This window comes from Diplotaxodon limnothrissa, linkage group LG10, assembly GCF_057381915.1.
Source record: "Diplotaxodon limnothrissa isolate DT_005_m linkage group LG10, D_limnothrissa_male_GT1.1, whole genome shotgun sequence".
NCBI lineage: Eukaryota > Metazoa > Chordata > Actinopteri > Cichliformes > Cichlidae > Diplotaxodon > Diplotaxodon limnothrissa.
In genome coordinates this window covers 24,469,108-24,496,554 of record NC_140605.1, presented here as the reverse complement: position 1 = coordinate 24,496,554, position 27,447 = coordinate 24,469,108, and the positions used below count along the sequence as shown (strand labels likewise).

At 39.3% G+C, this 27,447-nt stretch overlaps 1 protein-coding gene across 1 annotated transcript in view; it reads right to left on the bottom strand.

Moving 5' to 3' along the window:
- Window positions 1–27,447, bottom strand: part of stk32a (serine/threonine kinase 32A) — a 67,480-nt gene that overhangs the window by 9,360 nt on the left and 30,673 nt on the right. Inside the window, exons 5-10 of the mRNA XM_085363987.1 lie at window positions 18,032–18,069; window positions 11,490–11,579; window positions 8,618–8,721; window positions 6,234–6,350; window positions 5,043–5,168; window positions 3,556–3,684 (exon numbers count right to left, since the gene is read on the bottom strand). Coding sequence (XP_085220113.1) covers window positions 3,556–3,684; window positions 5,043–5,168; window positions 6,234–6,350; window positions 8,618–8,721; window positions 11,490–11,579; window positions 18,032–18,069 — 604 coding nt within the window. The remainder of the gene's footprint in view (window positions 1–3,555; window positions 3,685–5,042; window positions 5,169–6,233; window positions 6,351–8,617; window positions 8,722–11,489; window positions 11,580–18,031; window positions 18,070–27,447) is intronic.

The window sequence follows — 27,447 nt, the reverse complement described above, 5'->3', positions numbered from 1 at the left end:
ATCCGAGCAGGTACTAAAATGTGACGTCATCAGACTTCATGCCACCTATTGGCTGGTCAGTGGTGTCACTCGGTGAGTCACGAGAGCATGTCGTTCACGAAAATAAAAACTGCCAATTTTGAAACCCAGCAACAAGGGAAATTGATACCAAAAATCAAAGCCATGGTCCCTGAGTCTGACGAAAAGCCACAGACCAAGCATCAGGTCGACCGAGCAGCAGGACGAACAACCACACACATTAGGTGGTACTCGATCGTAATGGAAAATCAGTCGATCCGAGGTGCGTCATGGTGAGTCGATCCGAGTAGAAACTGATGGAAAAGGGGCTATAATAGTTTTGTTTTTATAGAGTTGTATGAATGTACAGTATACAGCAACAAACAGGTTTTAATTTCCTCTGTGCAGTTATCACACAGCTTTACTCCATTGACTATGATACTGTAGTATTTACTACAAGTTCTTACAGCCAGTTATTAAACATATAGCTTGTGTTTGTCTGCTTGTCTTATTAATGCTTCTTATTGCTCTTTGTTGTAATATGTAAACTGACACACAGACATATAAGGAAATGAGGGATGGCTTAGAACTTTTGCACAATACTGTAGGTGATAATTCTCTGCATGTTCATTTTAACGACTTATTCAACATTAACCCAGTAATCTTCATATAGTCATTTCTCAATATAAAGTTAATCATCATAACCACTGCAGTAAAAACTCTACAACAAGCAAAAATGTTGCACCCAATACAATCACTAGACTATTATGGTAAACGTCAACTTATTGTCACCAGATCAGGCAATTCAAACATACTAGAAACCTCCTGTGATTGCAATATGCTGAGAATCAGATAGAAGATGATTTCACCCATTTCATATTTTAAAACTTTCATGGCATTGTGAAAATAACGTCACCAATGTCACCTATAATAAAACCTAGCCTAGCAAACATAAAATTACAACTTGATGCACACATAGTAACAGGAGCCTGGAGAAACAATGAGAACATACTGAGTAGCAAAAACAGCTCCAGCCCTGAACACATTATACAAATTAATTCTATATGTCAAGTTTCCACTTTATCTCACGCATGCAATAAACTTGAATGGCACCTATGATTAGGCGAGGTGTGTGTGTGTGTGTGTCTGCAAGTTTCAGTGTGACAATTAATTTTGTTCTCACAGCAGTCCAATTTTCTGCTGTATATTATCAGTGGTTTAACGGAGCTAATTCCATGCTACATTATGAGAGCAATGAAAGGAAGAGGGAGGCAAAAAGATAAAAGTTCAACCAGAAAAATTGATGAGGAACGGGACACTTTCTGTACAAGAAAATGTTATAGTGACATATAGATATCTTTGTGCTGGGATACAGCGGAAAGGAGAGAAAAGCAAAGGTTGGAAAGGAGAAGAGGAGAGGAGGAACATAAAAAAAAAAGAATACAGATGGCTTTAAGGTAATGAGTAAGAGGCTGGAACAGGCATTAGGGTAGTTTTCTTCATGCAATATTGATCTGCTGTGCTTCAGACCCTCTCTCTTACACACACATACACACATATATCAAACACTCACAATCTTTTTTTGTCTGTCTCTTATAAGCATCCATCACAAGTGGCCCCAGTACCCCTGCGTAAATGGATATGGTAAAGCACTGCACAAACACAAACTGATATTTATAGCCAGTAAAGTGAGTATTCAGCCTGACAGCTAGCACACACTGCAAAATATGATTCCAGAAAAGGATGTTTGGCCACATCATATTGAATAGGCTCCAAACATCAAAAACTGCATGCAAATAGAATCCCTGAATAGATATAAGATGGGAAAACTTGAAATGGGTCTACATGGGAAATAGCAGGAAGACCTGTGCTTTCTGTACACAACATTTATAAAAGAAAAAATCTGTTTGGTATTTGAAAAGCAATTTAAAAGGGAAGACAAATACCCCACTGTTCAGTGACATTATGGCACAAACGTCACAGTGGGCTAAAGTAATGCTTTCCAATCTTTCTCGTGTAATGTGCTCACATAAATGATCACTTCAATCATTCATTCCTTACTTACTATCTAATAAAGTAGGCAGAGTGGGATATTAGCTATTTGCCGATCTTTCTGTATCAGCATTTTTAGCAGCCAATAACTTAAAATAAATAAAGGAAAGGAAAGATGTGAGAAAGATGTGGTTGATTCTGCTCGGATCAATCAGCTGATCTGAGCAGAATCGTGCAGAGTTAACAACTAACTACACATAGAAATATCCATTTCTATGAAAGAGTTATTTATTCCATTGCACTCAGTTACCAAACAACAGTTTATCTATTGTTTTTAGCTAACAATTTTAATTTTACCTGGTTGTTGTAACAGCTAATACATAATCCATACTGTTGGCTAACACCTCAACTGCTAGCCATTCATTTTGGTAAACACATCCCAGATTTTTAATCCCCACATTTGGCTACTAATTTCAAGTACTTATCTATTATGTTTAATTTATTTATTTAATCACCCTATCATCTTATTTTTTCTACATATACGTCCACATCTGCTACTAATCCACACCATTTAGTTAGCTTCTTTACTTCCTTAAAATTGGCTCCAATATCAGTCCTTTAAAACTAAAATGCAGTTTCTGTTTTTACGGCTAATTGTTCCGTGTAACCCAAAGATACCTTTGTTGGGAGTCACTAGCGCTCTAACGTAGCCATCTTACATTTCATTTTGCCTAAATACTACTAGAATGACTCAAAAGTTGCTTCCGTTTAGCCTTCGCTTAGACAGAAGAAACATTTCTTTGAAAGTCTGCTATTATTATTTCTTTAGAACAGGTGACATACTCTCTGACAAAATGGATCAAGTGTTTAGAAATGTTGTTTGGCCACACAGTGAGATATTACTGATATATACACTTAGACAAGCCTCCACAAGCAGCTGTCAGCTTTCATAAAACATGGTGCACTTTGAGCCATCTCAGACTTCTTATTGCAAACTGGCAAAGAGTGTGCTCTAGAGTCTAGACCACACAGATTGCTTCACTTCTATTAAAAAAAAGAATTCCATAAATTGTTCCTCTGTGCCAAAGGGTCAGAGTCGAGGCAAACTTTGCAACTTTGGCATTGGCTGTATGCGTGCATGCAACAGGTTAGATCGTGGGCCTTTTTTTGAAGTGTGTGTGCCAACTGTAGGTGTGACGTATCTGATATTTTTCTGTTGTGTGGTAAAGTATAAACATATCCAACACACATTCCTGTACAATTTATATGCATCTTATTCTAGTTTGATCTTTCTGAGTTCATACTGTCGTCATGAAAAAATTGTGTGGGTATGTTCTCCCATATCTCACTTGACCTTTTACCTTCCAGTCTTTTTCTTCATTCCTCATTAATGAAAATAATGAGAGAAAAATATTCTAAACCAAAAACATTAAGTGAAATGTTAGTTTCCTAAGATAAACACAGTTGTAAAAAATGCATTATCGATCATCAATATCAAACATATGTTAACTACCCTAACATAACAGAATGTAAATATGATCTAAATGTATAAATTTATGGCCTTACCTGCGGAGAGCCATCAGAGCCATGCTCCTTGGTTTTTCTAGCAAGTCTTTTCTTCTTCTTGTGAAGTGGTTTGGACTCCAGGATCATTTCCTCTAGCTCAAATGTGGGGTCACAGTTTAGCCTTCGCCTCTACAGTGACATATTCATATAAAGAAAGACATATAATCAAAGGCATAGACGTGGCTATTTTGGTGTCAAAAAACAAGACAAAAAACAAATGGCAATGCAGGTTTCCGTGTTGTATTAGAAACGTGATGAGGAAAATTTAGAATTTTGCATCAATAAATGTTTTGTACCACTAAATATCTGACAATGAAATGTTCAACAGCGCTTCAGAACACAGTAATATGTGATAAAAAACAAACTGAAGCAAGGTAAGACGCTGAGTGCTATAAAGTTAGGAAACAAAACATAAGGGCTGAGTTTTCCCTCAGTGTTCAAACATTAATAGTGTGGAAGGCATTAAAGACTGTGCATGTGCCTATAATTAAACAGAAAGACACTGTCAATTCCCCATCGATCCTCTGTGCCTTTCCTCTGCTGTGGTAGCCTGACCGCTGGGGATACCAGCTGCTCTGCTCTGCTATAGACTGAAACTAGATAAAGTCATTTAGTTAACTGTTTACTTCAAACAGTCATTAATCTCTATTTATTCCATTCTGGAGCAAAGCATTAACAGTTACTGTCACCTTTTAGGAGACTTTTAAAGTTATTTGATCATCACATTATTGTACAGGTTTTCTTTTCTTTCTAAAAGCTCTTCTGTGAGCCTGTCAAATTTACTTTGGACTTGCAGATTCTCATTTACACCCTTCAATCACCAGCTGTAACTTTTGTAACGCTTGGAAGAACCTGACATTACAGAAGATACTACATGAGCTTGTCAGCCAAGCAGCTTGACTCCCTGTCTAATGACATTATTAGCTTTATCCACTTTGCCACAATGACTCATTGACTATATAGCTGCTGGTAGATACACATTTTAGCTTCTTTAGCTGCTTTCAGTTGTGTCTAAGACTCTTTCTGTTGTTCTGCATCTGCACACTCTGCCTGGATATCTACAATAAGTAGTTGGGCCAACTTAAACAGCAGGGGGCAGTGTTTACAGACAGGGTACAAAAGATTAACTGAACAGTGGCTTCATCTTTATTTTTCACTACCCGCTTTAGGGTAAATATCTGAAATACTGGTATGGAAATAAGTATGGGAAAAATATGGCAGAAAAACCTTTGGTATTTATAATCTAATACGTTAAAAAACAAACTTGTGTCATGATACTCTAAATAAGCTTTAAGGTCATTTAAGACTTCTGTGGATGGATTATTTAAAGTGTGGTATATGTTTGTTTAGGTGCTCCTTACCTTGATTTACAGCAATGTTGTATTTGTGTCATTTAAATGTAATACAGCAGAAAAATAAACATTCAGATGTGAGCATTTTGCTGCGCACTACACTGCCACAGTGCTGAGTTTATGTCTGATACTCACATTTGGAATAAAACCTGGAGGGACCTGCTTGCTGAGCACAGCATCCCAGTTGACGTCTGACATGTAGTCCAGATCCTGTAGCTCTGCTAGACAGGAAATGCGTTTCTGGACATCTATGCACAGCAACTGAAAGCGACAAAAGGATTAAAGTAAGAACAACTGTCCACGGGGAGGCATGGCTGAAAAGTTAGGAGGAGAGTCTCACTGAGACATGAGCACATGTTTGCCTTTAAGGATGTGTCTGAGAATGAGGATACAGGGACAAAGGGGGTTGGAAGTACTGGAGAAGGGACATGCGGAGGGAGCTTGAGGAAGAGGGCGGAAACAAAAGGAGGAGGAAAAAAATGAAACTCATATAGAAAGCTAATGGTGATGGGATAACGCAGTGGTTTGTGAAGGATAAAAGATGAAGGACAAATTTGTGGGCCTGAAATTCTTCCCTGGCATTTTCACATTCTTTACATCTCTTTCATCTCTCTCTATACTCTCCTGCTCACTCCCTCATACACATATACACATGCAACTGGAATGCCAATGAGCTTCGAGGAGTCTGAGCACGAAGCAATGCAACAGTTTGACTGCAGTGGATCGCTGCCAAGATAAAAGCCAAATCCTACAACAGCCGTGCATCTTTTAAGCATTACAACAAGACGAAGACACGTTTGACAGCTGAATGACATACTGAATAACACGTAGACTATTCTAATTTTAGGCTGGTATTTAGTGTTTATTCACACATACTGAAGTATAAGCTTCCCTGTGTCTGTTTTTCTGTGTCTCTCTACATTTTCAGCTTTAGCATTTGTTCTGGAATAGTACCTTATTGATTTATGTATGCAAGTAACCGCTAACAGTTAACACTGTCATTCACCTACATCACTAATTTAAATGTTTGAATACTGATTCTACTCCATTATAATTCTAAAGTTGTGCTGCATTCAAGTGAGGCTGTAGCAATGAAAGTGACCTCCTAATTAAGATTCTGTAGCCTCAGTGTGCTGGTGTCAGATATGGATAATGGTCTTCCCAGAGGAGACAAAGATTTCCCACACTGGAGAAAAATTCAAAATAGCGTATGTCATACAAAATAGCAAAGACACCCACTGACAATAAGAGTACCAGGAAAAACAAAGGCATGAACAATATAATTTGTTTATGTTGCTGTTTATTATGCACTTGCTGCTTATTTACCTTTCTGAGAAGAGACTTCATCTCCAAAGACCAGGCTGCTGGGTAACTAGGATGGACCTTGTGAAATGTTTGCAGGATCTCATTGGCTGGTGTACTAGATTTCATCACATATGGCCTCTGAAATAAGGAAAGTAGAGAAAAAGACAGGTGAGGGGATATGGTGTTACTGACATGACAACCTGAGACTGTCACTGGGAAATCAATTGCTAAAGCTCCAGTCACAGAGGCCTCGAGACCAGCAACCACCGTCACGGGGGAAAAATGTGTATTGCCAAACTGATTGGCAAAAACCTCCTTGTGATTACTTTGGTCCCTAGCTGATTGCTGTGATCACCTGTACTTTTACAAACTGGAACCAGAGGCCATGTGCTTTCAAAGAAAAATCTGCATTTTTTTTATTAAATGCACTGGCTGCAGTGCTAAGGTTTGTGTGTCAGTCTTCAAAATTTACTACTGCTCAGCTACTAGTTAGCAAAAAATTGAGGCTGGAGAAATACAGGCTAAGTAACTGTGACCTATTTAGCACTCTCAGCATTCAACCAATGGTCAAACCCAGGGGGAAAGTTAAGATTGAATTCAATTATTACAATATTATGAGTAATATATTATAATTAAGAAGTGGCAGGAGTTTAAGAGAGAGAATGGAAGTTGAAAAGATACCTGAAAGTACATAACAGGCAAATAATTTTGTCACATCCAACAGACCAGTTTTCAACACCCAGAAACTGACTTTTGCTTTATGGATGATGTTCGAGCGCGTCAGTCAAATGAAAAACGTGTTAAAACCCAGAGGAGACAGAGGGAAGAGGTGAAAATATATTGTCTTGGTAAAGGTGATGTGCAGAGAGAGGAATAAAAGAAAGTAGGGGAGATAACTAAAGGAACTACCCAAAGACTAGAGAAGTGAAGCTATGTCATTTCTAGGTATTAATAATCTGCTGAATAAGTGATGGTTGTAAAAGCAGAGGACACAGCTTTGTGGGATGATGAAGGCAGCAAGAATATGTCACTTTTTGAGGTCAGATAAAGGACAAAAAATTCAGAGAAGGTAATGGAAGGGTTAGAAAGAAGATATTACAGCCGAGTGAAGACGCAGCTCTAAGGTCAGAAAGAGGACAGAATGCTTTTTTTTATATAAAGGGGAGTGGAAAGTGATTGTTCTGGAAATATTGTGAGAACAGATTTTCCTCATGCAGAAATAATCTTACAGAAGACTCAAATATAAAGTATAAAATATAGATGCACTTATCACGGACACACTTCATATCGAGAAGAAGCGATAGAAGCACACAAGCTACAGTTGCCTGGTGGAGGCAACTGTAGCTTGCCTCCACCAGTGTATGAATGTGAGAGTGAATGAATAGTGGTATTGTAAAGCGCTTTGGGTGCCTTGAAAAGCGCTATATAAATCCAATCCATTATTATTATTATTATTATTATATGTTGCAGCTGGTATGAAGGAAGGAAGGCAGTTTATCCTTCCAAAGGGTGTTTTCCTATACCCCCTCCTGTTCCAGTGCTCCAGATAAGAGAACAGAGTGAGTTTCTACACTGTCAAGAAGCACCTGGACTGTCCTTGAAGCCTCTACAGAGACAAACAGAGATGACACCAAACAGAAGACGGTCAGGTCATAGTGTTCTAAAAAAGACTCCATCATACCTGACCCTTTCAGGCCTCCTGGGAATAGTGAGACCTTACTAAAAAGAGGTGTCAAGTCCCAAAAAATCCATAACATTGACGAGATCTAATAACTTTGAACAGTTAAAGATACATAGATGTGTGAGAAGAGAAAATTTCAGTAAAAGTTCATGACAGTTTCCCATAAGTTTCAAAGACTTAGAATCCTTGTCATTGCAGAGGGAGGTTACTGTAGTTTATGTAATTCTCCTAAAATATGAGAAGAAATTATGCAGCTGCAGTTGGATTTGAGTCCGCAACAAACACACTGCTCTAATAATACTCAGCCTAATGGAGTAGGAGGACCGAGGAAAAAGATCATGTCCTGTGTTTGCTTCCATGACATCAGAACTAAACTCTCCAGGTGGGAAGTGCACAAGATAAATAAATATCATTTTGAAAATCAATTCCAATTATATGGCTCTCTGAATAACTCCGATTCGATTTTCTCACTCTTCTGCAGCGATTGGTCTCGCACCACGACTAAACGATTAAACATCTATCCCAGTAAGGTCAGCTTAAACATAAGATTCAATTATAACTTCATCTTCCTTTTGTTTTGTAGAGGCTGTCTAAACTCCTACTAACAGGATTTTTCTAGCACTCAGCGTCCTATGCATTATTGAATGCAGCTAAGTGTGTCAGACCGCACAGAAGTAATCTGTGATGTAGACATTGTGGTGTACTCCGTATGTGTCTAAATTACCTGTCCTCTTAGTAGCTCATAGGCCGTAATCCCCAGTGACCACCAGTCAACAGAGAAGGAGTAGCCGGGGTGGGACCCCTCAAAGGACTGAAAGAGCTCAGGCGCTGATGGACAAAAAAATATTGTACAACATAAATAATGCATTATAACACTTTATGACATCTTGTGTTATTAATGTTTTTTCATTCCCTTCTCTCGGGCTGTTTGGATGGGTTTATTTTAACTGTAGGATTCCTCCAGACATGAAATAGGGGGAGGCCAGGGATATTGTAGCATTTTTTTTCATCTGTACTTGAATTGTTTGATAAATAAACTTAGCACAAAAAAGATTTGGTTGATCATTTTCATTGCTGTGACAATGCTTATTGGCAATAAATCTTCTACCATTGGAAAGCCTGTTTATTTCCCCTTTTTTAGGGGTGGGGAACTCCAAGCCTCAAGGGCCGGTGTCCTGCAGGTTTTAGATATTACCCTGGGTCAATACAGCTGAATCAAATGATTAGCTCATTACCAGGCCTCTGGAGAACTTCAAGACATGTTGAGGAGGTCATTTAGCCATTTAAATCAGCTGCGTTAGATCAAGGAAATGTCTAAAACCTGCAGGACACTGGCCCTTGAGGCCTGGAATTGCCCACACCTGCCTTAAATAATGCATTTTGTGGGTTGACCAGCAGAGTTACCACCATGAAAACCTTTTGTCCCAAATCGTTTCTGCCAATGTCAAACAGCCTATTCTGCTATGGGCTCTTGTTTTGAGCTTCTCGTTCCCCAGCTGTTTGAGGTGTCGGATCAGTGCCTGATTCACGTGATGAGTCGAGACTCTGACGTTGGATCGTAGGGTCAATGTGTTTGGAAGACACAGAGCACCTTTTGTTCCAAGACTATTCATTTTAATGCAAGAAGTCAGAGTGCTACAACAGCCTACTTGGTGGGTAAAATGGTAACAATAAAAAACAAGTCATTTTAACCTACTCAAACAGAAGTGACTTTGAAAGTAATCAGTTTATTGTAGTAGCATCTAATAATTAAGAAAATGTAATGTAAATCTTTTTTAGCCTATATACTTAAGAACATATATACTGGGAAAGGTATTTCACTCTTGCTAGGCTAACAATTCTTTGCATGGTAGCACTTTTGTACTCGATCTCAAACAGTGGTCAAGTGAGGTAACGTAAGTGTCATCATCTTAACTGTTATCATTTTGTTGTACCTGTATCTTTTTCAACACTTCCTTTTTTCTTTCTTTCTTTCTTTACTTTTTCTTTAATAATAATAATGAGTTCAGTAAATTATATACTTGGATGTATTTATTTGTTACTTTTTTTTTTTTTACACAATTACCAATCTTTAGGTCAATATTCTCTTGCAGATAAAATAATGATTCCTGGTCTTTTTTCTCAGAGGGTTCAGGTTAGGTAACTTAATTAAAGACTAATTTAAAACAGGCGTAGCATCTGTATCAACATACCCACAGGCGTAACATCTGTACATGTCATTTAAGTTGTCTAGTACACGGTGCCTTGGTTGCTTGTGCACAAAAGAGATTAAGTCATTTTCTGTTGAGTATTTTTTTTTAGGGTTCAGTGATGGAAAGCATCAATTTCATTCTTTTTCCCAGGGGTAAAATAAATATTTTGACATGCTCTTTGAACTATATTATATCAGATTATCTCTGTAATGAATAACAGATTAAGAAAAACATCCAATTAAACAAATAAAACTGCTTTTTTTATTCTTCTGTGGAAGCGAATCATCTAGTCATCTGTGATTTTAAATAGTCAGTAGAAAAGCCTTCTGTGGCTAATCTCTTACCGTTTCGTCTGCGGATCTTTATCTATATTACACGCAGGACTGTGAGGAACTATACTCAGAAACATGCAGGCTCTCACACAAATCCCCCACCTCTCCTTTAGGTTTGCTCTGCCTTCTTGCTGAAATGGAAAAAGTGTAGCTTATCTACTAAAGGTTCTTAGAGAAGGGGAGGAAGGGTTCTTTTTTTCCCCAGAGCAGCCATGAATTATCTATTATACTGTAGAGAATTCACCTGGAGTCTGGTCGCACATTGTTCCAAGGTCATTTTCTAACCTGAATGCACAATTTTTAAGGGAAAAAGAAAACAAAAAAGCTCACAATTCACATGTCCCCTTTAAGCATGCACGCAAACACATCCAAATGCATGGTCATCATTCATACTGGCCTCAAATCCTATTCAACCTATCTGATCTCTTTGGAGCTGAATCCACATAAGTCTTATTTAAGACTCACGATAAGGACAAAACTGAAGATGTGCTGGAAACAAGTGAAAGCAAGTCCTTTATTTAATTTTATTATATGATTCTTACAGTATGCAATAAAGACTCAATAATGCACTACATATATATTTACATATATATTAACTACAAATATTTTTGGGGTTTTTTTTGGTCCCATCAAAAAATACAAATGTAGCTTTAACATCCAAAGTTCACCTTAAAATAAAGTTTTATTTATTGGATGTAGTTTTTATTAATAATTTATTAAAGTGACAGATGTAAATTCACTCAGTCAAGCTCTGTGAACTATCCATCTTTCATCTCTTTTTCATGTGTATTTAAATATTTTATGAAAGTATAATTTAAATATTTTTGAAACTAAAGAGTTTTTGTTCTTTTTAAAACTACCGCCTCAATCTCAGAGCCGACCCTGCAACAGCATTTGCACAATTCTTTTTCTAACTGAAAATTGAAGCAGCCTTTGGAACATCCAGCGGTGGAAGTCCACTTCACCGAAAGCTGAGGAAGATTTATTGTGTTGATTTCTTAAGATTAAAGGGCAGAGTTTCAAACCGTTTCAATTCCAGTAGCCTTTTCTTGTCAAAATGTCATTTTCTTACCCATGTATGGTTTGGTTCCAGCAATGGATGTTGCTTTGAGGTCGTCTTTTACAATGGCTGCGATGTTGAAGTCTGTTAGATGGACGTGCCCTAAAGAACAGAGAGATTTTGTTACCTCAAATGTCTCATTCTTGACAACTGACCTGTGTCATATTGCATTGCAATATAACACATACTGCAGGGTTTGCCATGCACACAGATACTGATATAGTGTGTTATAAAACCAAGAAGTTTAACATGTATTTTTCTATTAATTCCCATTTCTTTTGCTGCTTTTTTGCAGTCTGAAGTATTTTCAGGTACTGGTGTGTGACTTTTCTAAAGCACATGGACGAATATTTGGTTTTCTGTTATTATCAAAGGAGCTCTGTTAATGAAGTTGGATCACTGTGACAGCTGTGTAGCAGAGCTTAAACAGCAGTTGACACTCAAATGATACTTGAGTACGAGTAAGGCTTTATTGTTTTTCTTTGTGTTTCCGCCTATTTTCCTGTGAGTATCATGGTGGTTAGCACCGTCACCTCCCAGAAAGAAGGTTCCTGATTTGAAGCTTGAGGACGGATGTGGCCGTTCTGTATGTCTGCATGTTTGTAAGTCTGCATGTTAGGGCAAGTGGTGTCCCTAATTTGGCTGTGGGTATGAATGTGAGTATTTGTGGTTGTATGTGTCTCTCTGTTAAACCTGTGGTGGACAGGCAAACTGTCCATGGTATACCACACCTCTCACCCTAGCACAGCTTGGAAAAGTCCAAGACCCCTGTATACCTAAAATAGATCAGCAGTTAGAAATTATCTCTCTATGTTTTCATCTGTTTTTGCTTTACAGGAGACAGATTTAGACAGGAAATTTAGACCGCAGGAGTGAGAAGAAAAAGACAGCTGTCCTCAAAATGCTGCATATTATAAGTGATGAAATGTGGAGAATGAATTCAGCTCAGTCTCATAGCCTGAGGAAAGAATTAGCAGAAACTTCTCGATCAACAGGGACGATGGTGGCAGCAGGGTGAACAGGCTGTGGATGACATTGTTTTGGCACTATGCAGACACCTCACTGATATTACTGTGTTAATAGCATTAATCAAAAGATGCAGAGTCTTCTAGCTTTGAGCTATGCACGAGTTTGGGGATTTAGATCCTTCTCCTGCAGAAGTTTACAATAACTTGGCGAAGGACTTTCGCTTTCTACGTTTCCTGTCTTAACTACAGTCTTTTCTGAGCTTTGTTTACAACAATGGAGAAGTGCGATGACAATGACAAGTTCTCTGTGATATAGAAAAACCCAGGAACCTCAAAGAGCTCAGCTTACCCCACTTCACATACACTACATTGCCAAGTATTCACTCGTCTGCCATCACATGCATTTGAACTTGATTGACATCTTGTTCTCAATCCATAGGGTTTAATATCAGTCATAAACTGATGATGGTGAGAAGGCCTGGCCTGCAGTCTCCACTCTGATTCATCCCAAAGGCGTTCTATCAGACTGAGATGAGGACTCTGTGCAGTCTAGTCATGTTCTCCCACACCAAACTTGCTTATCCATGTTTTTATGAACCTTGCTTTGTGCACTGGTGCACAGCCATGTTGGAACAGGAAGGGACCATCCCCAAACTGGGGTGAGCCCAACTCCTAAAAAACAACCCTACACCATAATCACCCCTCCACCAAACTTTACACTTGGCACCCTGCAGTTAAACAATTACCATTCCCCTGGCAGTTGCCAAACCCAGACTCGTCCATTAGGCTTCCAGAAGGAAAAGCATGATTTGTCACTCCAGAAAACACGTCTCCACTGCTTACACTTACACTGCTGCGTTAGACTTTTTTGCATTGCGCTTGATGTTGTAAGGCTTGGATGCAGCTGCTCAGACATGGAAACCAATTCCATGATGAGTGAGTGAGTTAATTTGAAAGCTGTACGAAGTTCGGAGGTCTTTAGTGATTGACTCTGCAGAAAGCTGGTGACCTGTGTGTCCCTCAGCATCCGCTGACTTTCTCCATGATTTTATGTGGCCTAACACTTCGTGGCTGAGTTGCTGTTGCTCTCACTCCCTTTGCTATAATACCGCTAACCGCTGACTGTGGAATATTTAGCAGCAAGGAAATTTCACGACTGGACTTGTTGCACAGGTGGCATCATGTCACGGTACCATGCTACAATTCACTGAGCTCCTGAGAGCGACCCATTCTTTCACAAATATTTGTAGAAGCCGTCTGCATGCCTCAGTAGTTGATCTTATACACCCGTGGCCATGAAAGTGGTTGGAACTGCTGAATTTAATGATTGGGATGAATAAGTGAATACACTTGGCAATGTAGTATACATTGATTTAACAGTGGAGTGTGTATTTGTATTTGTATGAGTACCTTTTTTTTCTCAAATCACCAATCAACTCCCTATTGTTGATCTTGTTAAGCGGCAGGATTTTAATGAATTGCTTTGAATACCTCATAAGAGGTGCGTCACAACAGTTGGGCATCCATGGAATACTTGCCAGTTACAGTGGATGGATTTAATAAAGTAGCGGCTCTTGACTCGTGGGGTGCATTATGAGTTAAGCTTAAGTGGATCCCTGGGTGATTCTTTTTATTTTAAAGTACCATTCCCACTGTCCCTGCTTGTGAGTGTTTAAGTGGCCACTGAACAATGGTTCAGCAGGAGGCCTGGTGGCTTAGTTATCTAATGTGTTTTATGGGATTACCACGACAACTGTCAAGCTTTGCTTAGGCCATATCCTGCTGCTGCATAGCTCTTCTATTTTTAGTATGGCTTTCATTACCAATACCTCACAACATGCACCCAAATCAATTTCTTGGATCCATTTTTGTAGCCACAGTTATATGTATTAACACTTACTGCAGGGCCATACAGCATAAAGTCTGAATTTTTCCCAAAAAGTGACATCATCCAGCAAATTGTGCACTACATGTGAGATGTAAGCAACCAGAGATTTCTTCATTAATACACTTTTAACCAATGACTCTTTTCAGTTGCAATGCCCATCTGAGGACTGAAAGAAAACTACCCCTACAGTTTATTCTTAAGTGTTATTTAAACAGCATAACACAGTGCATCTCTCTTTTTTCCTAATAAAACTGTCTAGAGCCTCAACTAAATCAGCACTGGTGCCTCGTTTCAGTCTTTTTTATATTAATATTATTACACTGAAAGCATTTGAGCCAAAAAGGATTTTGTTCTGCATCAGAAATATTTGGAATTAATGTGTTAATATTCATAATCTTTTTGATCTGTGAGCTGTTGTTGAGGTAATGCCAAAACAAAGACCATGGATTGAAGTCTGCTGAAATAAGCTTTTCTCAGTCAGTATCTCGCTAGTGTAATAATCTTTGTTTGTGACATTGGTGTCGGGTTGTCTCACCGCAGTGTGTGTAAACTCTGCAATCAGGTGCCACCTTTTCCACCTTTCAAATCCCCGTGTGCCGAAACGCTGTTGTGCAATCTGATTTATGCCACATAATACCACAATGAACAAGAAGCACTTGAGCTGTCAAATCATAATGGTGAAATAATGAAAAAATAAAGCATATCTAATTGTTTTAATGAAGACATGCTTTGCCTTCACTCAACACATGTAGAGACTGTTAAAGTAACCTCAAGCATACTAATCATTAATGTTCCTCATTAAGGTAAAAGCCAGTATTCCAGAACACCAATTTCAATTTCAAGTGATAGTTTTTCATGCTGTGAAAATTGCTAGTTGACACACACATGGAAGTCATTACTATTTTAGCTTGCAGGTGTGTGTTAGCTTGAAAGCTCCCTGCTTTCTCTAAAACAGAACGATCGCATGCTACCTTTTATGAGTCAGATGTGAGCTGACGTGCCATACGTATGCAGATGCAATTATCAGTGTTTGTTAAGTCGTGGAGAAGAGACCCGTGGTTTCAATCACAATATTCTTTTAATGTGCTGTGTGTTCGTTTTCGTAGGAAAGGTGCATATAATCTCACAGAGGATAAAATAGACCTGGCCCTCCTGGAGCTTCACTCAGCATCCTAAGCGCTATGCTGTTTAACAAAGCAACGTCACATGTGCACGAGTAAATTGTTTTTCTCTATATGAAGCAGCTCCCAGAGGGATACAGGAGCACAGGTCAATTCCAGCTTTCAAAATGCAGAAGCAAACAGCTTGCTACCCCCCTCTGACACCTCATGCTGTTTTAGACTTCAGTGAAGAGGTAAACTAAAGGTCTATGCAGGGAAAAAAAACAAGAGTGTGGGCAGAATGCATGACGAGGAGAGAAGTGCTTAGTGAGTTTTAAAGGACACACACACTTACAGGCAGGAACCACAAGTGAACGTCTGTTGTCCTGTGGAAATTAGGCAGGAGCTGTCAATGCTGCCTCCCCCCCCTCCCTCAAATGCTCTTTCTCTCTGCTTTTCGCTTTTATCTCTGTTCTTTCCTTATGCATCTCTGTCTGTCTGTTGCATTTTTTCTCCTTTGATAAATCTTTTCAGAAATGTGTGTTCATCACTTTCCTCCTTTGTGTCGTATCCTCGCCTCACGCTCTTTCTCTGTCTGTCTTTCTTTGTCTGCCTGTTGTGACAGCAGGGCTGCCATCCCACATATCCCCTTGGCTCTCTTGAGCAGCTGCCCCATGCCCTCTGATATCTAAGGAGTTTAGGGGTGTGTGTCTGTGCATGTGTGCACTACACTGCAGTATATGAACAAAACGGACACTTTGATGTGAGGCGGCTTTTTAAAACAAAGGAAATAATTCTCCAGTCTAGTTAGTGAATTAGTTATGCACTGATTTAAATATCAGCAGTGCACTGCTAGACAGCCTTTGCTATAATAACCAACAAAAACACCTTAAAGTCGTGTCCCTGTTAAGTTAGATTTAAAACCTACTGCAGAGCAATTGATGCATTTGCAGTCCTGTAACACGGTGAAACAGAGAAAACAGGAATATGACAAACAAACTAGCATGACCTTAAAAGACAAGTGCAAATAAATATGATATAATAATAAAAATATAATCAATGCATAAATAAGATCGTTTTTTGTTAATAATGCCATGTTTTTACTTGTGTACGAGTGGTACCTGTAGCCCGTTCAGGTTGCACAGATAGTCCAAATCTTTCAAAATTGCACACCCATCACATTCTTCACAAGAAGGTTTGTTGTGTCTCTAAGGACAGTTTAAAAAGTGGTGAAGATATAAAGATGGGTGCTTTCAAACATAGAGAGCTGGACAGGGCCACAAAAGGCCATCGTGTGATCGTGGCTCGAGAGTTGGCAGTTTGTCTTGTAATTGGAAGGTTGCCGGTTCGAGTCTTGGCTCCGACAGTCTCGGTCATTGTGTTCTTGGGCAAGACACTTCACCCGTTGCCTGCTGGTGGTAGTCAGAGGGCCCGGTGGCGCCAATGTCCGGCAGCCTCGCCTCCGTCAGTGTGCCCCAGGGCGGCTGTGGTAGCTTGCCATCACCTGTGTGTGAATGGGTTGATGACTGAATGTGTAAAGTGCTTTGGGGTCCTTAGGGACTAGTAAAGCGCTATACAAATACAGGCCATTTACCATCAACCCAGCAGCAGGATCAGAATCTGCTTTTTTGTACGAGGAACAGGAGGAGCACTACCAGAGCCCAACAAACTGGCCTCCAGCAGGTGAATTATCTGACCAAAGTGTCAGATGAAAAAATCCACTAAGTTGGCACCAGAGCCTGATATCCTTTAGTAGGACCTGTTCTCACAATCCACAACTATGCAACCCATTTGTCAAGAATATACCTCACAATAACATCCACCTGGACGATGCTGCATTTGAAATGTTGTCTCCAGACTCTTTCGCAGCTATCTACTTATGCTTCTAGATTAAATCCCTGAACTTTAAGCGACTGTGTGTCATAGTGTCATGACTGAGTCTTCCCTCGTATAACAAAATTTGGAATTCAAGCCTATTTTTGCCGTGCTTACATAAGAACAATTCCCATTCTTTTCTTCACAGTGAAGAATACAGAATAATAAAACATCGTCTACTTACTGAATCGAGAGCTGACACTAAAACCCGTTATGAAACTCTATCGATAATTCCATCCTTCTGACACACACACAAGAATTCTAAGTTTCTCTTTTCGCACATGGAGAAGACATGATGAATATAACCTTGTTTTCCACTCCCCGTTACATCGCTCCATTTTATTTCATCCCATGGTTCAGAGAGAAAGAAAAAAAGCTTTGCTTAAATGTCACACAGCTTCAGCCAACTCAAACTGACAGTTTGGACAAAACATAAGATTTCACTTGTGCAGGCCTTCTCTGGTAAGAGGCATTTTCCCGCTTTGTGCTGCTTTGTGTTGCAAGACCTATCTAGTCAGTAAATGTGAAAGCTGTCTCTGTGCATTGCAGCTACTTTGATCTGTGCAATTGTGCAACCCAGAGGTTAGAAGTTGGGTGAAATTCTTAGTTAGATGCAGTTGAAGTGTTGAATTTTTAACGGTGAGTCTTTTTGATGGAAATTTCATTCACTGACACTGAAATTAATTAATTAATAAAAAAATATAAAGAAACAGGGCATCTTACCATGTTCATCTAGTAGTATGTTGTCAGGTTTGATGTCTCTGAAAAGGGACACAGAGAATACAGTAAAATTAATCTTCGGATATCACAAATCGGAATCAGATTTGTGTTTGTAAATCACAAAGTGATTGTGCAGATATGCAGCACAATTTGTAGAAGAAGCATGATTGGGATTTGCAAACCCCAAAATAAACAAAATGATTTAAAAAAAAACAGTGTTTCTTAAATAAACAGTGGATCAAAGTACTGATTACTTGTTGAACAGACACCTTAGAAAATGACTATGATGCTCGAGATCCAATCAGGAGAATGAAAGCTTACAAGTTTCAAATGCATCAAAATCACAATTATAAGAACGCTTTCACATTCACATTAAACATTTTATCCAACTAAGGCTATAACTTTGAAGCTGTTGTCATTTTAGTGCAATCAGGGGAATTGTGTGATAAGGTCTTCTTTAAAGTAGTAATCTGTGAAATCTGAAACGTTGGTGTGTTGCGTCATCCACTGTGATAAGCGCACAAGGCTCTGGTGTGCATAGCAATTCCCACAGTTCACCTGTGAATAAAACAGCGTGGGTGGTACTCTGATGTCTTATTTGCTGCTGGTGACGTTTGAGTTTCTGTAGGTGGCACTGTCATCTCTGCCAAGGAGCTGAGATTACTCATATTAATTACTTAATTCTTCTCTTCTTTATCCTAAAAAGGCCTTATATCTGCTTAAAAAAGGAGGTGAATGTACAGCTGACTGGCATGCAGTTCTTTTGAATCATTTCACTTAAGCAAAAAACAATATTTAATAAGGAAACTTTAAAATGGTGATCTCTTACATTCGCTGTGTGATGAACACAAATGAATCTTAACCATTTATGAGAGAACGGGGGCGTCAGGTTAAACTGTGGGAGCAGAAACCTGAAACCTGAGAAGAGTGGCAGGTGTGGGCCGAGACCCTTTCAAAAGTCACAGCTTCTCCGCACCATGTCCTTGTTTTTCTCCTATTTTCTACCACGTTTATTTTTATTTTTATTTTTTTTTGGGGGGGGGGGGGGGGGGGGGGGGGGGGGGGCGACATTTTTATATGTTTTTTAACCCAACGTGCACTTACTAGGCACTTTATAGCTGATTAGTACTGGACTATGGAGTTGCTGCAAATTTGCCATCCATGAGGCAAACCTCCCATCCAAGATGGCATACTGAACTGAGATCTGATCACGAGACTCCTCACCGTTTTTCCAATCACCTATTGTCCAATTCTGGTGATCCTATGTGAACTGTGGCCTCAGAATTATTTTCTTAGTTGACAGGCTGACGCTCAGTGTGCTCTTGTCCAACTGCTACAAGGTTTGACCTGTGTGCTCACAGATTCTTCATACCTTGGTTTAACAAGTGGCTATTTGAGCCTGCCTGTTAGCTTGAAGCAGTCTAGCCAATCTCCTCTGACTTCTGGAATCAACAAGGCATTTTCAGTCAGAGAACTGTGGCTCGCTGGATATTTTCTCTTTTTCAGATATTCTCTGTACACACTATAGAAGGTTGTGTGGGAAAACACCAACCTGTCTAATACAAACAAACATGCCGTGTTCAAAGTCACTTAAATCACCTTTCTTCCCGATTCTGAAGCCCGCTTTGAACCTCAGCAGGTCGTCTTAAACATTTCTATATGCCCAGATAAACTTAATTGCTGCCAAGCGATGAGACATTTGTGTTAATAAGCAGCTTAACAAGTGTAATCAACAGTGGCTGGTGGATGTTTATCATCAAGAAGCACCACAGTAACACCTCACTGTCCTGCTGAAGCAATGTATGTTTGTGGAATTAGATCTAAATTGTAATTTAAATATAAATAGCCCTGTTCTACTCTTATGAGGTATTCAAAGCATTTAAAAGATTATTTAATGAGCAAAAAATAAAATAAAGCACATAAAAAGAAAGAAAGAATCTGCTTCCAGTGAAAGTTTCAATTTCGTTACATTTTATTTATCTTATTATTTTATTTTTTAACTGGAAAAAAATATTCATTTATCACACAGATTATTTTTGCTAGGAGATTTTGTTCCTATTTTTAGTTTTATGTTTTTAATATAGTGTGTTCTTTTCTCCTCTTCATTGAAAACAAGAGGACTCAGTACCGGTAACGTGTACTAAAAAAAAAAAGAATCCATAGAACTACAGGAAGTTAACTGTCAGGGTGAAAATTAATTTGAACAGAGAAACACTGACTGCTGATTCCCAAACTGTTATAGTGACAAAAGCATCTGCAACAATACCAAGATCCCTGATGACAATCAGCAACTTCAAAGAACAGTTCAGTGTCCAATGATTTCCCTCCTGGCCATTTTTAAAGTTCAAAGCATCGTTATTCTCCAGTTTTCCTTGTTTTCATTTATCTGTATTTGACACCGTCATCTGTCTTTTCCATACCATGACTCTGTCTGCTCCACTGGGACTACTCCTAATATCCTATGTGCTTACACACTTCTTTGCATTTCACCTTTTCACCTTGGTGCCTTCTAGCAAACACACTGAAACCTAAAACTCTTCAGGCACACACAAAAGCACAAACTTAAAAGTGGCGCACAGTGTCATATTCTGCTAATTACCATCCTCCCTGTGTGAGACTGATGTGTCGGTGTGGCTGCAGACTGGATTCAAAGACTGGAAGGGTACATTGTGTTCTCAACTTCACTCTGTTCTCTTGTCTCTGGAACATATCACCACTGCTCTAAAATGCTTTGAACTGGAGCAATGATATTCAATATTCAGAGCCCTCCTCAAATGTTCCACTGTTGCTTGATGATCTAGCAGCATTCGTTCTGACATCAACTTTACTGAATGAAGACATCTAAGAGGAGCATATTGTGTTTGCATTAAATCGGATCATGATAACACAATCAATTGACCTGAGTGTTTTTCATGTAAAAATGTGATCTGTAATCAGGCTATGGGTTTATTTCATAATGTGAGACAGAAACAGTATAGTAGTAGTCCATGCTAAATGAAGTTTTATCAGTGTTTGAATAATACCTTACACATATTGGGTTGCGCATCCTCACTTTTAGTGGGTGTCTCATAGGGATGGGTATTGATAAGATTTTCACGATTCCGATTCCATTTTCGATTCTGTTTAACGATTCGATTCTTTATCGATTCTCTTATCGATTCTTTTTAAAAAAGGAGAACACTAAGGTCGATTAGCTTAGAACTTTGTTTTATATCTTCTCTTTGAACAAGATAGAAATTTAGGAGTAACATGGCCTTACAAACCCAACAGTGAGATCTTAAGAGATCCACAGCCTACAGCTCTTCAATGGGGTGTCACCGGGTCCCCAGGAAAAAAAATTGTAAATGTAAAATAATAAAATAAATATTCTTCTGTAGCAATAACAAAGCATAACATAAATTATTCTGTAGCAATTACACAAGAATATCCAGTAATGTCCCTGCCTACAATTAAACACATTCACTTACCTAAAATTGGGGGCATCTGCTGTGGCAAATGGGTCAAGCCTTTTACCACAAACTTAGTCACTGCTCGGTGACATTCGTCTATCCTGGCCTGAAAGGAGACGCTACCGGTAGACTGCAGCGAGAACTGCCAGCATCTGAGCCAGACTGGCAGGTTTTGTAATAAGGCAGATCGCGCTAACATAATATGCACTGTTAGTTGATGATTTACCTGCCGCATTAACGGGAGAGGACGTGCAAACGTTACCGCTGCTGCTGCGTTGAGATTCACGAGTCCGGAGCGGAATTAAAAACATGACATTCATTTAAGGTTATCACGTGTTTTGTGAACAAATGCTTTTGCATATTCGTAGTGTTTCCTCCCTTAAATTAAGTATCTACTATGCAAGTATTGCAAGTTGCCCTGTTGTCATCCGTTCTCGTAAACTTTTGAGCGTTTGAGCCGCTTACGCGCCGTGTTTCCTGCCAGGTAAATGACGCTCCGCAACGTGGTGACGTCATTCGGGGCAACTGGAATCGATAAGGGAATCGTTTGCAAAAATGGCAAACAATTCCAAGGAATTGAAACAGTGGGAACCGGTTCTCAACAAGAACCGGTTTTCGATACCCATCCCTAGTGTCTCATCTAATTATGTCTTTTGCATATAGGAGCACAGCAGGACTTAGCATATCAAAGGCCACACTGACCTGGGCTCTCTGTGTGGCTTTGTGTGCATTTGTGTCTGTGTGTGTTGAACACTCTTGGAGACAAGGAGAACCTGTAGCATTAGACTTGGCTCTCTGGCAGATCGAGTGGCACAGGCCCAGGCGGGGGTAAGAAAGGTCGACCGTGTAACCCTTAATTAGCTGACATTTGCCTCAAAGGCTGGCACTGAGGGGGAGAGGAGGGGCATGTGTCGCCGCTAAAAAAGCACACTGCAAGTGAGAACAAGGGAGCATCTTTTACTGCTAAAGTCCAAGCTGTCATTGTGATGCCACAGGAAGCAGCAGGGGCCGACACACCTGGCTTAAGAGATAAAGCAAAGCGGCAAGTCTCATTAGGAGTTGGTGCATGGTAAAAGCCGAGCTGCTGAGATAGAGGTGATGACCATGATGACCACGAATGACTTTGTCTTTTGGCAGTCGACATAAATGAGCAAGCAAACAGCAAGTTTTGACTTGAAAATATTCCCATTGTATTTTCAAAAACTCACATGATCCATAGAATCCACCCATCCATCCAGCTACAGTTGCAATTACAGGGATTTCTGCTGATTACTTAAAACTCTTCAACTCACCTTCAAGTCACAGTTTTAGACAAGCTAAAGGGAACTAAGCTAATAACATAACATATTCTTGTTTAAAATATAACAAAAGAATGAATTGTCCCACACACTGGTTGGGCTGAACCCTTTATAAAAGTGCTTTTGCAAAAGAAGTGCCAATATTTTTATAAACCTAGGGATTAAAAAACCCATTGACCAATTCTAATTTGCATTCAGTTGAAAGACCCATGAATTAAATGCTAGTTTTCTTTCACAGCAGCTGACATAAATTCAATCACACATAATCAAAAGGAGGTCAGACGGCTCTGCACTAATGTTGTCTAGGGGAAAAAGCAGTGTTAGTATTCACAGGTTTTTTTTTCCTTGACTCAGCACTAAATCAGAGAATGTTTACTCTGCCGTTTACCTTGTTTTTATGACCACATAATCACAGTTGGAGTAGTGGAAGCCCATTGAGTATTCTTGGGATTTTGAAAAATAATTCCCATTATTTTGTTTCCAGTGATCTGGATGTGAGGTATCTGGTCACTATGGCCTAAAATCCAATTTCATTGCAGAGGACATGAGACATCTCACCCGGTCATTTCAGCTAGCTGTTTGTCAGGTGTGCATTAGCCAGGATAACTGCAATGCAGCACCTATTAGTGCTAAAAAACACATGTGTCTGTTTTAGCCTTAGCCACACCAGGACTGTGTGACGACTGGACTGCTTGGTTAAGTTACACCTTAATCCACAGCAAAAGGGATGAAAGAGCTATAGTTGTTTCCTTTCCTTTCTATAATGGAAATTGCAGGGGGGGAAAAAACTAATATATTTCGTTCTTGCACTGACAACCACTAAACTGTGAGATAAAAACTTGTAATCATCAGCCATTGTTTGTCACTGCTGGAGTACTGCAGAATTGTTGCTTATATGAACAAGATGTTTTTTAAATAAATTCTCTCAGCCAAAGTAAAAAGTAAAGCATGTATCATGACAGTTTACATATAGTTTGACAGCTGTGACGCTCTGCACAGAGATATTAAGTTTATATCTAAAGTCCTGTATACAAATTTAAATATAGGGGATAAAAGTGCTAAATTTGAAGAAATAGTTTGAGGTCTAATAGCCACACTAAAAGAGTGTTTAAGTCATAAAAGCTAAAAAAAAAAAATGAGGCATGCAATTAAAGAGCTAGAGTATTAAATCTGGAGAAACAGCAGGAACAGTGGCGATTTAAGAAAACACAGAATGCATAGATCATTGATATTCTGTATGGATAAACAGAGAAAATGAAGCAAAGGACGAATGAGAGAGTGTGGTATGAATAAGAAATAGGAAGAAATATAGGAAGCTAGGGGAAAATGAAGTAAGAAAGGAACAAAGAGCAAATTAAACAAGTAGGATTAAAGGGATAAAGTGTGAAACAGAAAAAGTGACCAAAATTTTGGGCTCCTTTGAGTGAGGAATTTGATGAAGGGCCAGGGAAAGCTGATCCCCTTAGCTTTTCTCTCAGTTGACTGACCCTACAAGCTATTAGCAGGATCTAATGGCCTCATTACAGCATGCTATGAGAGGCATAGGAGTAACTGAGCCCTGTACCCGGTCATACGACACCACGCTGATACTCGACCAGGCCAACACACCTGAGAACAGAGGCTTGTGCGCACACTCACACCCACACACAGGTCAGACCATTAAAAAAGCACATGTAATAATACACATGCCGAAACCAACAAGACAGAAGCACACCTGCTTACATGTGAACTGTGAAGCAGTAAGGGCTCCTGGGGGGATTTTAGGGGAAGAAAGCCAGACTTGTTCTGACATGTTGCGGTAAAAGTGGCAAACAATCTGCCACATGCGATGACAAAAACACTAAGCAGTCGGTCTAAAATTAGCCCACACGCACATCCTGTGACTATGACTTCATTGTTGTATTTATTGTATTGTTAATTTGCAGGAAGATCTAAAGAATGAAGCCAAATCAAACATTTAAAGCCACATAGCAAATACATTATTACAATTTAACTTGACCATTATCTTCTTGATTATTTAACAGTCGGTTAGTCCATTTAACGTGAAATAATGAAAATCACTATTTTAACCCTTTACAGCCGATCGGAGCGGGCACGCTCTGTTTTGCGTAACTATTTTTAAATCCCGGTAGCTCTGCAACCAAGTAAGCTAGCGCAATAATTTTTTTTGCATATGAAACTGGAGGAGTTGTACTTACATCTTATGCCATCAGCTTGTCCTAGGTCACAGTTTCCTTCCACATATAGCTTTGCAAAAACTGCATAAAAATCACTTGCAGCAACAAAAACATGATATTCCAGAAACACGCTTCGCCGATCCATCAGCTGTTTGTAACACTTCCTACGTCCATCAGCGCGAACTATCACATGACCGCATGACCTGCCCGAAACCGGAAGTGACGTCATTTTGCGGAAATGTAGTTTTTTACGATCGGGGCCTTATGAGCTTGTGTTTTACTTGTTATGTGTTTTAAAAAGTTATGTTTGACTTTATGACTTTCTGTGTCGTTTCTGGGATGCTTAAGACTCATATTGCACTGCTGGAAATAGTTTATTTTGATGCATATGCTGTTATTTTGCAAATTTGCACTATAATATTTATTTTCGTTTTTCCTGCAGTATATAAAAATTGGTGTATTTCAAAAATAAAACTATGAAGACACTCAAAATAAATTTCCTGTGGTGGGAAACTAGTTTGTGTAACTTTTTTGTATTTACAGTTTTGAGGGATAAGCCTCTTAAATTTCTCTAACTAGAAATATATGTTAAAAAAACAAAAACGATTTTCAATTTTTTTGTAGTTTATTGCACTTTTTTGCAATTTATGTAATTACTATGCACCTAATGCAGACATATTATTAAAGTTTGGGCTATAATGGTTGTATTGATGTATAGCAACTTGAAATGCTCCCAAAAATGGCTCCACAGCATGTAAAAATATAATATAAGCTCTGGCGAACTTGGTTCTATGGTAGGTCTTAAAGGGTTAAGGGGCAAAACCTTAAAATCACTACACACCCAGCCCTGGCATCATGACTTTTCCTTTTAGTTTTTTGTTAAATCTTTGAACAAAATGCAAAATTTGTTGCTATGAAACCTTTAAATCTTGCTGTTTTCCACGTTAAAAAGAAAGCGATTCATAGCTTCTACAGTGAAATTGGCGGTACTAGTTTTCTGCTGGCAGTTTAATAACAGGCTCTTTCATGGCTCGGCCGCTTTAGTAGCTTCTCCCCTCTGGAATAAAAGCAGGGAGCTGTATGAGCTCGTGCCGCTCCCCCTCTGTCACAAAGGAGAGTGGAGGAGCTCTGGAAGCCCCAGAAACCCCTCAGCTCAGCTACATCCCACACTCTCCCAACAAGCAATACACACATGAACACAGATATGCACAGTTTGTGTGCAGAAATATGCACGCGACCACAGATTCACACAGTGTCAGAATCCCTCAGTTCTCAGCACCCACGCCCACCAGCAACTGAAGAGCGAGTCAGACAGCCGCTGCCTTTGAACGTGAATTGAAAGCCCAACTTGATCCACAGAGACTAACTGCTCCAATCCAACAAACTGCTGCATCTCTCATCCACCCTTTCGTCTTCATGTTAACGGCAAGCAGCTCTGACAAGTGCGAGAAAGAGACAGGTGTCTAGAGGCGATCGATCTAGAGGCGATCGATCGTTTGCCTTTGCTGCACCTGAGTTATGGAACAGCCTCCCGATTGGCATTCGGGAGTCTGATTCTATTTTTTCCTTTAAAGCACGCCTTAAAACTTATCTTTTTGAACTTGCCTTTTCTACCCGTTAAATGCTGACTGTTAACTGCGACCTATTGCATTAACTTTTTACTATTCCTTCATTCTTGGTGTTCTCTATCATGCGGCACTGGGTCTGCTATAATCTATGTGCTGCAGTCCATTTTATTAGTGGCTTTCTACTGTGAACATTGTCTGCTGTTCTTATTATATTTGATATTAATGCTCTTAACTGTATTATTTTATTGTTTTTCTGTAAAGCACTTTGGTATGCCTAGGCTTTTAATGTGCTCTATAAATAAAGGTTGTTTGTTTTGTTTGTTTGTGCGTGTGTGTGTGTGTCTGTGCTCTAGTTTATCCACATGTGTAAACAATATTTGGCGTGCACCAACAGTTGAGAAGAGAGACGTTCATTCTTTATTCAACAATAAATGCCGACTGTTACCCGGTTAACAAAGTTGGCCATGACGAGTTCCCGGACTCTGGGAGAGCGGCGAGCAGACACGAGAAGCAGCCAGTCAGCGCTAAAAACTCACATCACAATTACTGGTGATGAATAATTCACAGAGTCAGAAACATTCAGAGATTGTTGCAAAAGAAAAATAATGTCATCTTTTTCTCTCTCTCTGCCTCTTTTCTTTGTCTTTCATCACCTTCTTCTTGTCTCTCAGTCTGCCTCAGATTTCCTGAATGTGCTGCTTTCTCCTTCCTCCTTCTATTTTTTTTTTAATTCTACAGAACACTTGTGAATTAAATACACAAACAGCCAATTAGTGATCTTTTTGGAACAGACTTGCTTGTAAACAGTTTATCGTGTTCACAGCACAAACCTCCTCCCATCCTTTAATCTGTTACTGTGAGCTGAGGCTGAGCTGAAGGAGATTTTCGAAAAAGATAACGCTCAATTCACCGTTTTTTATTTTGTTG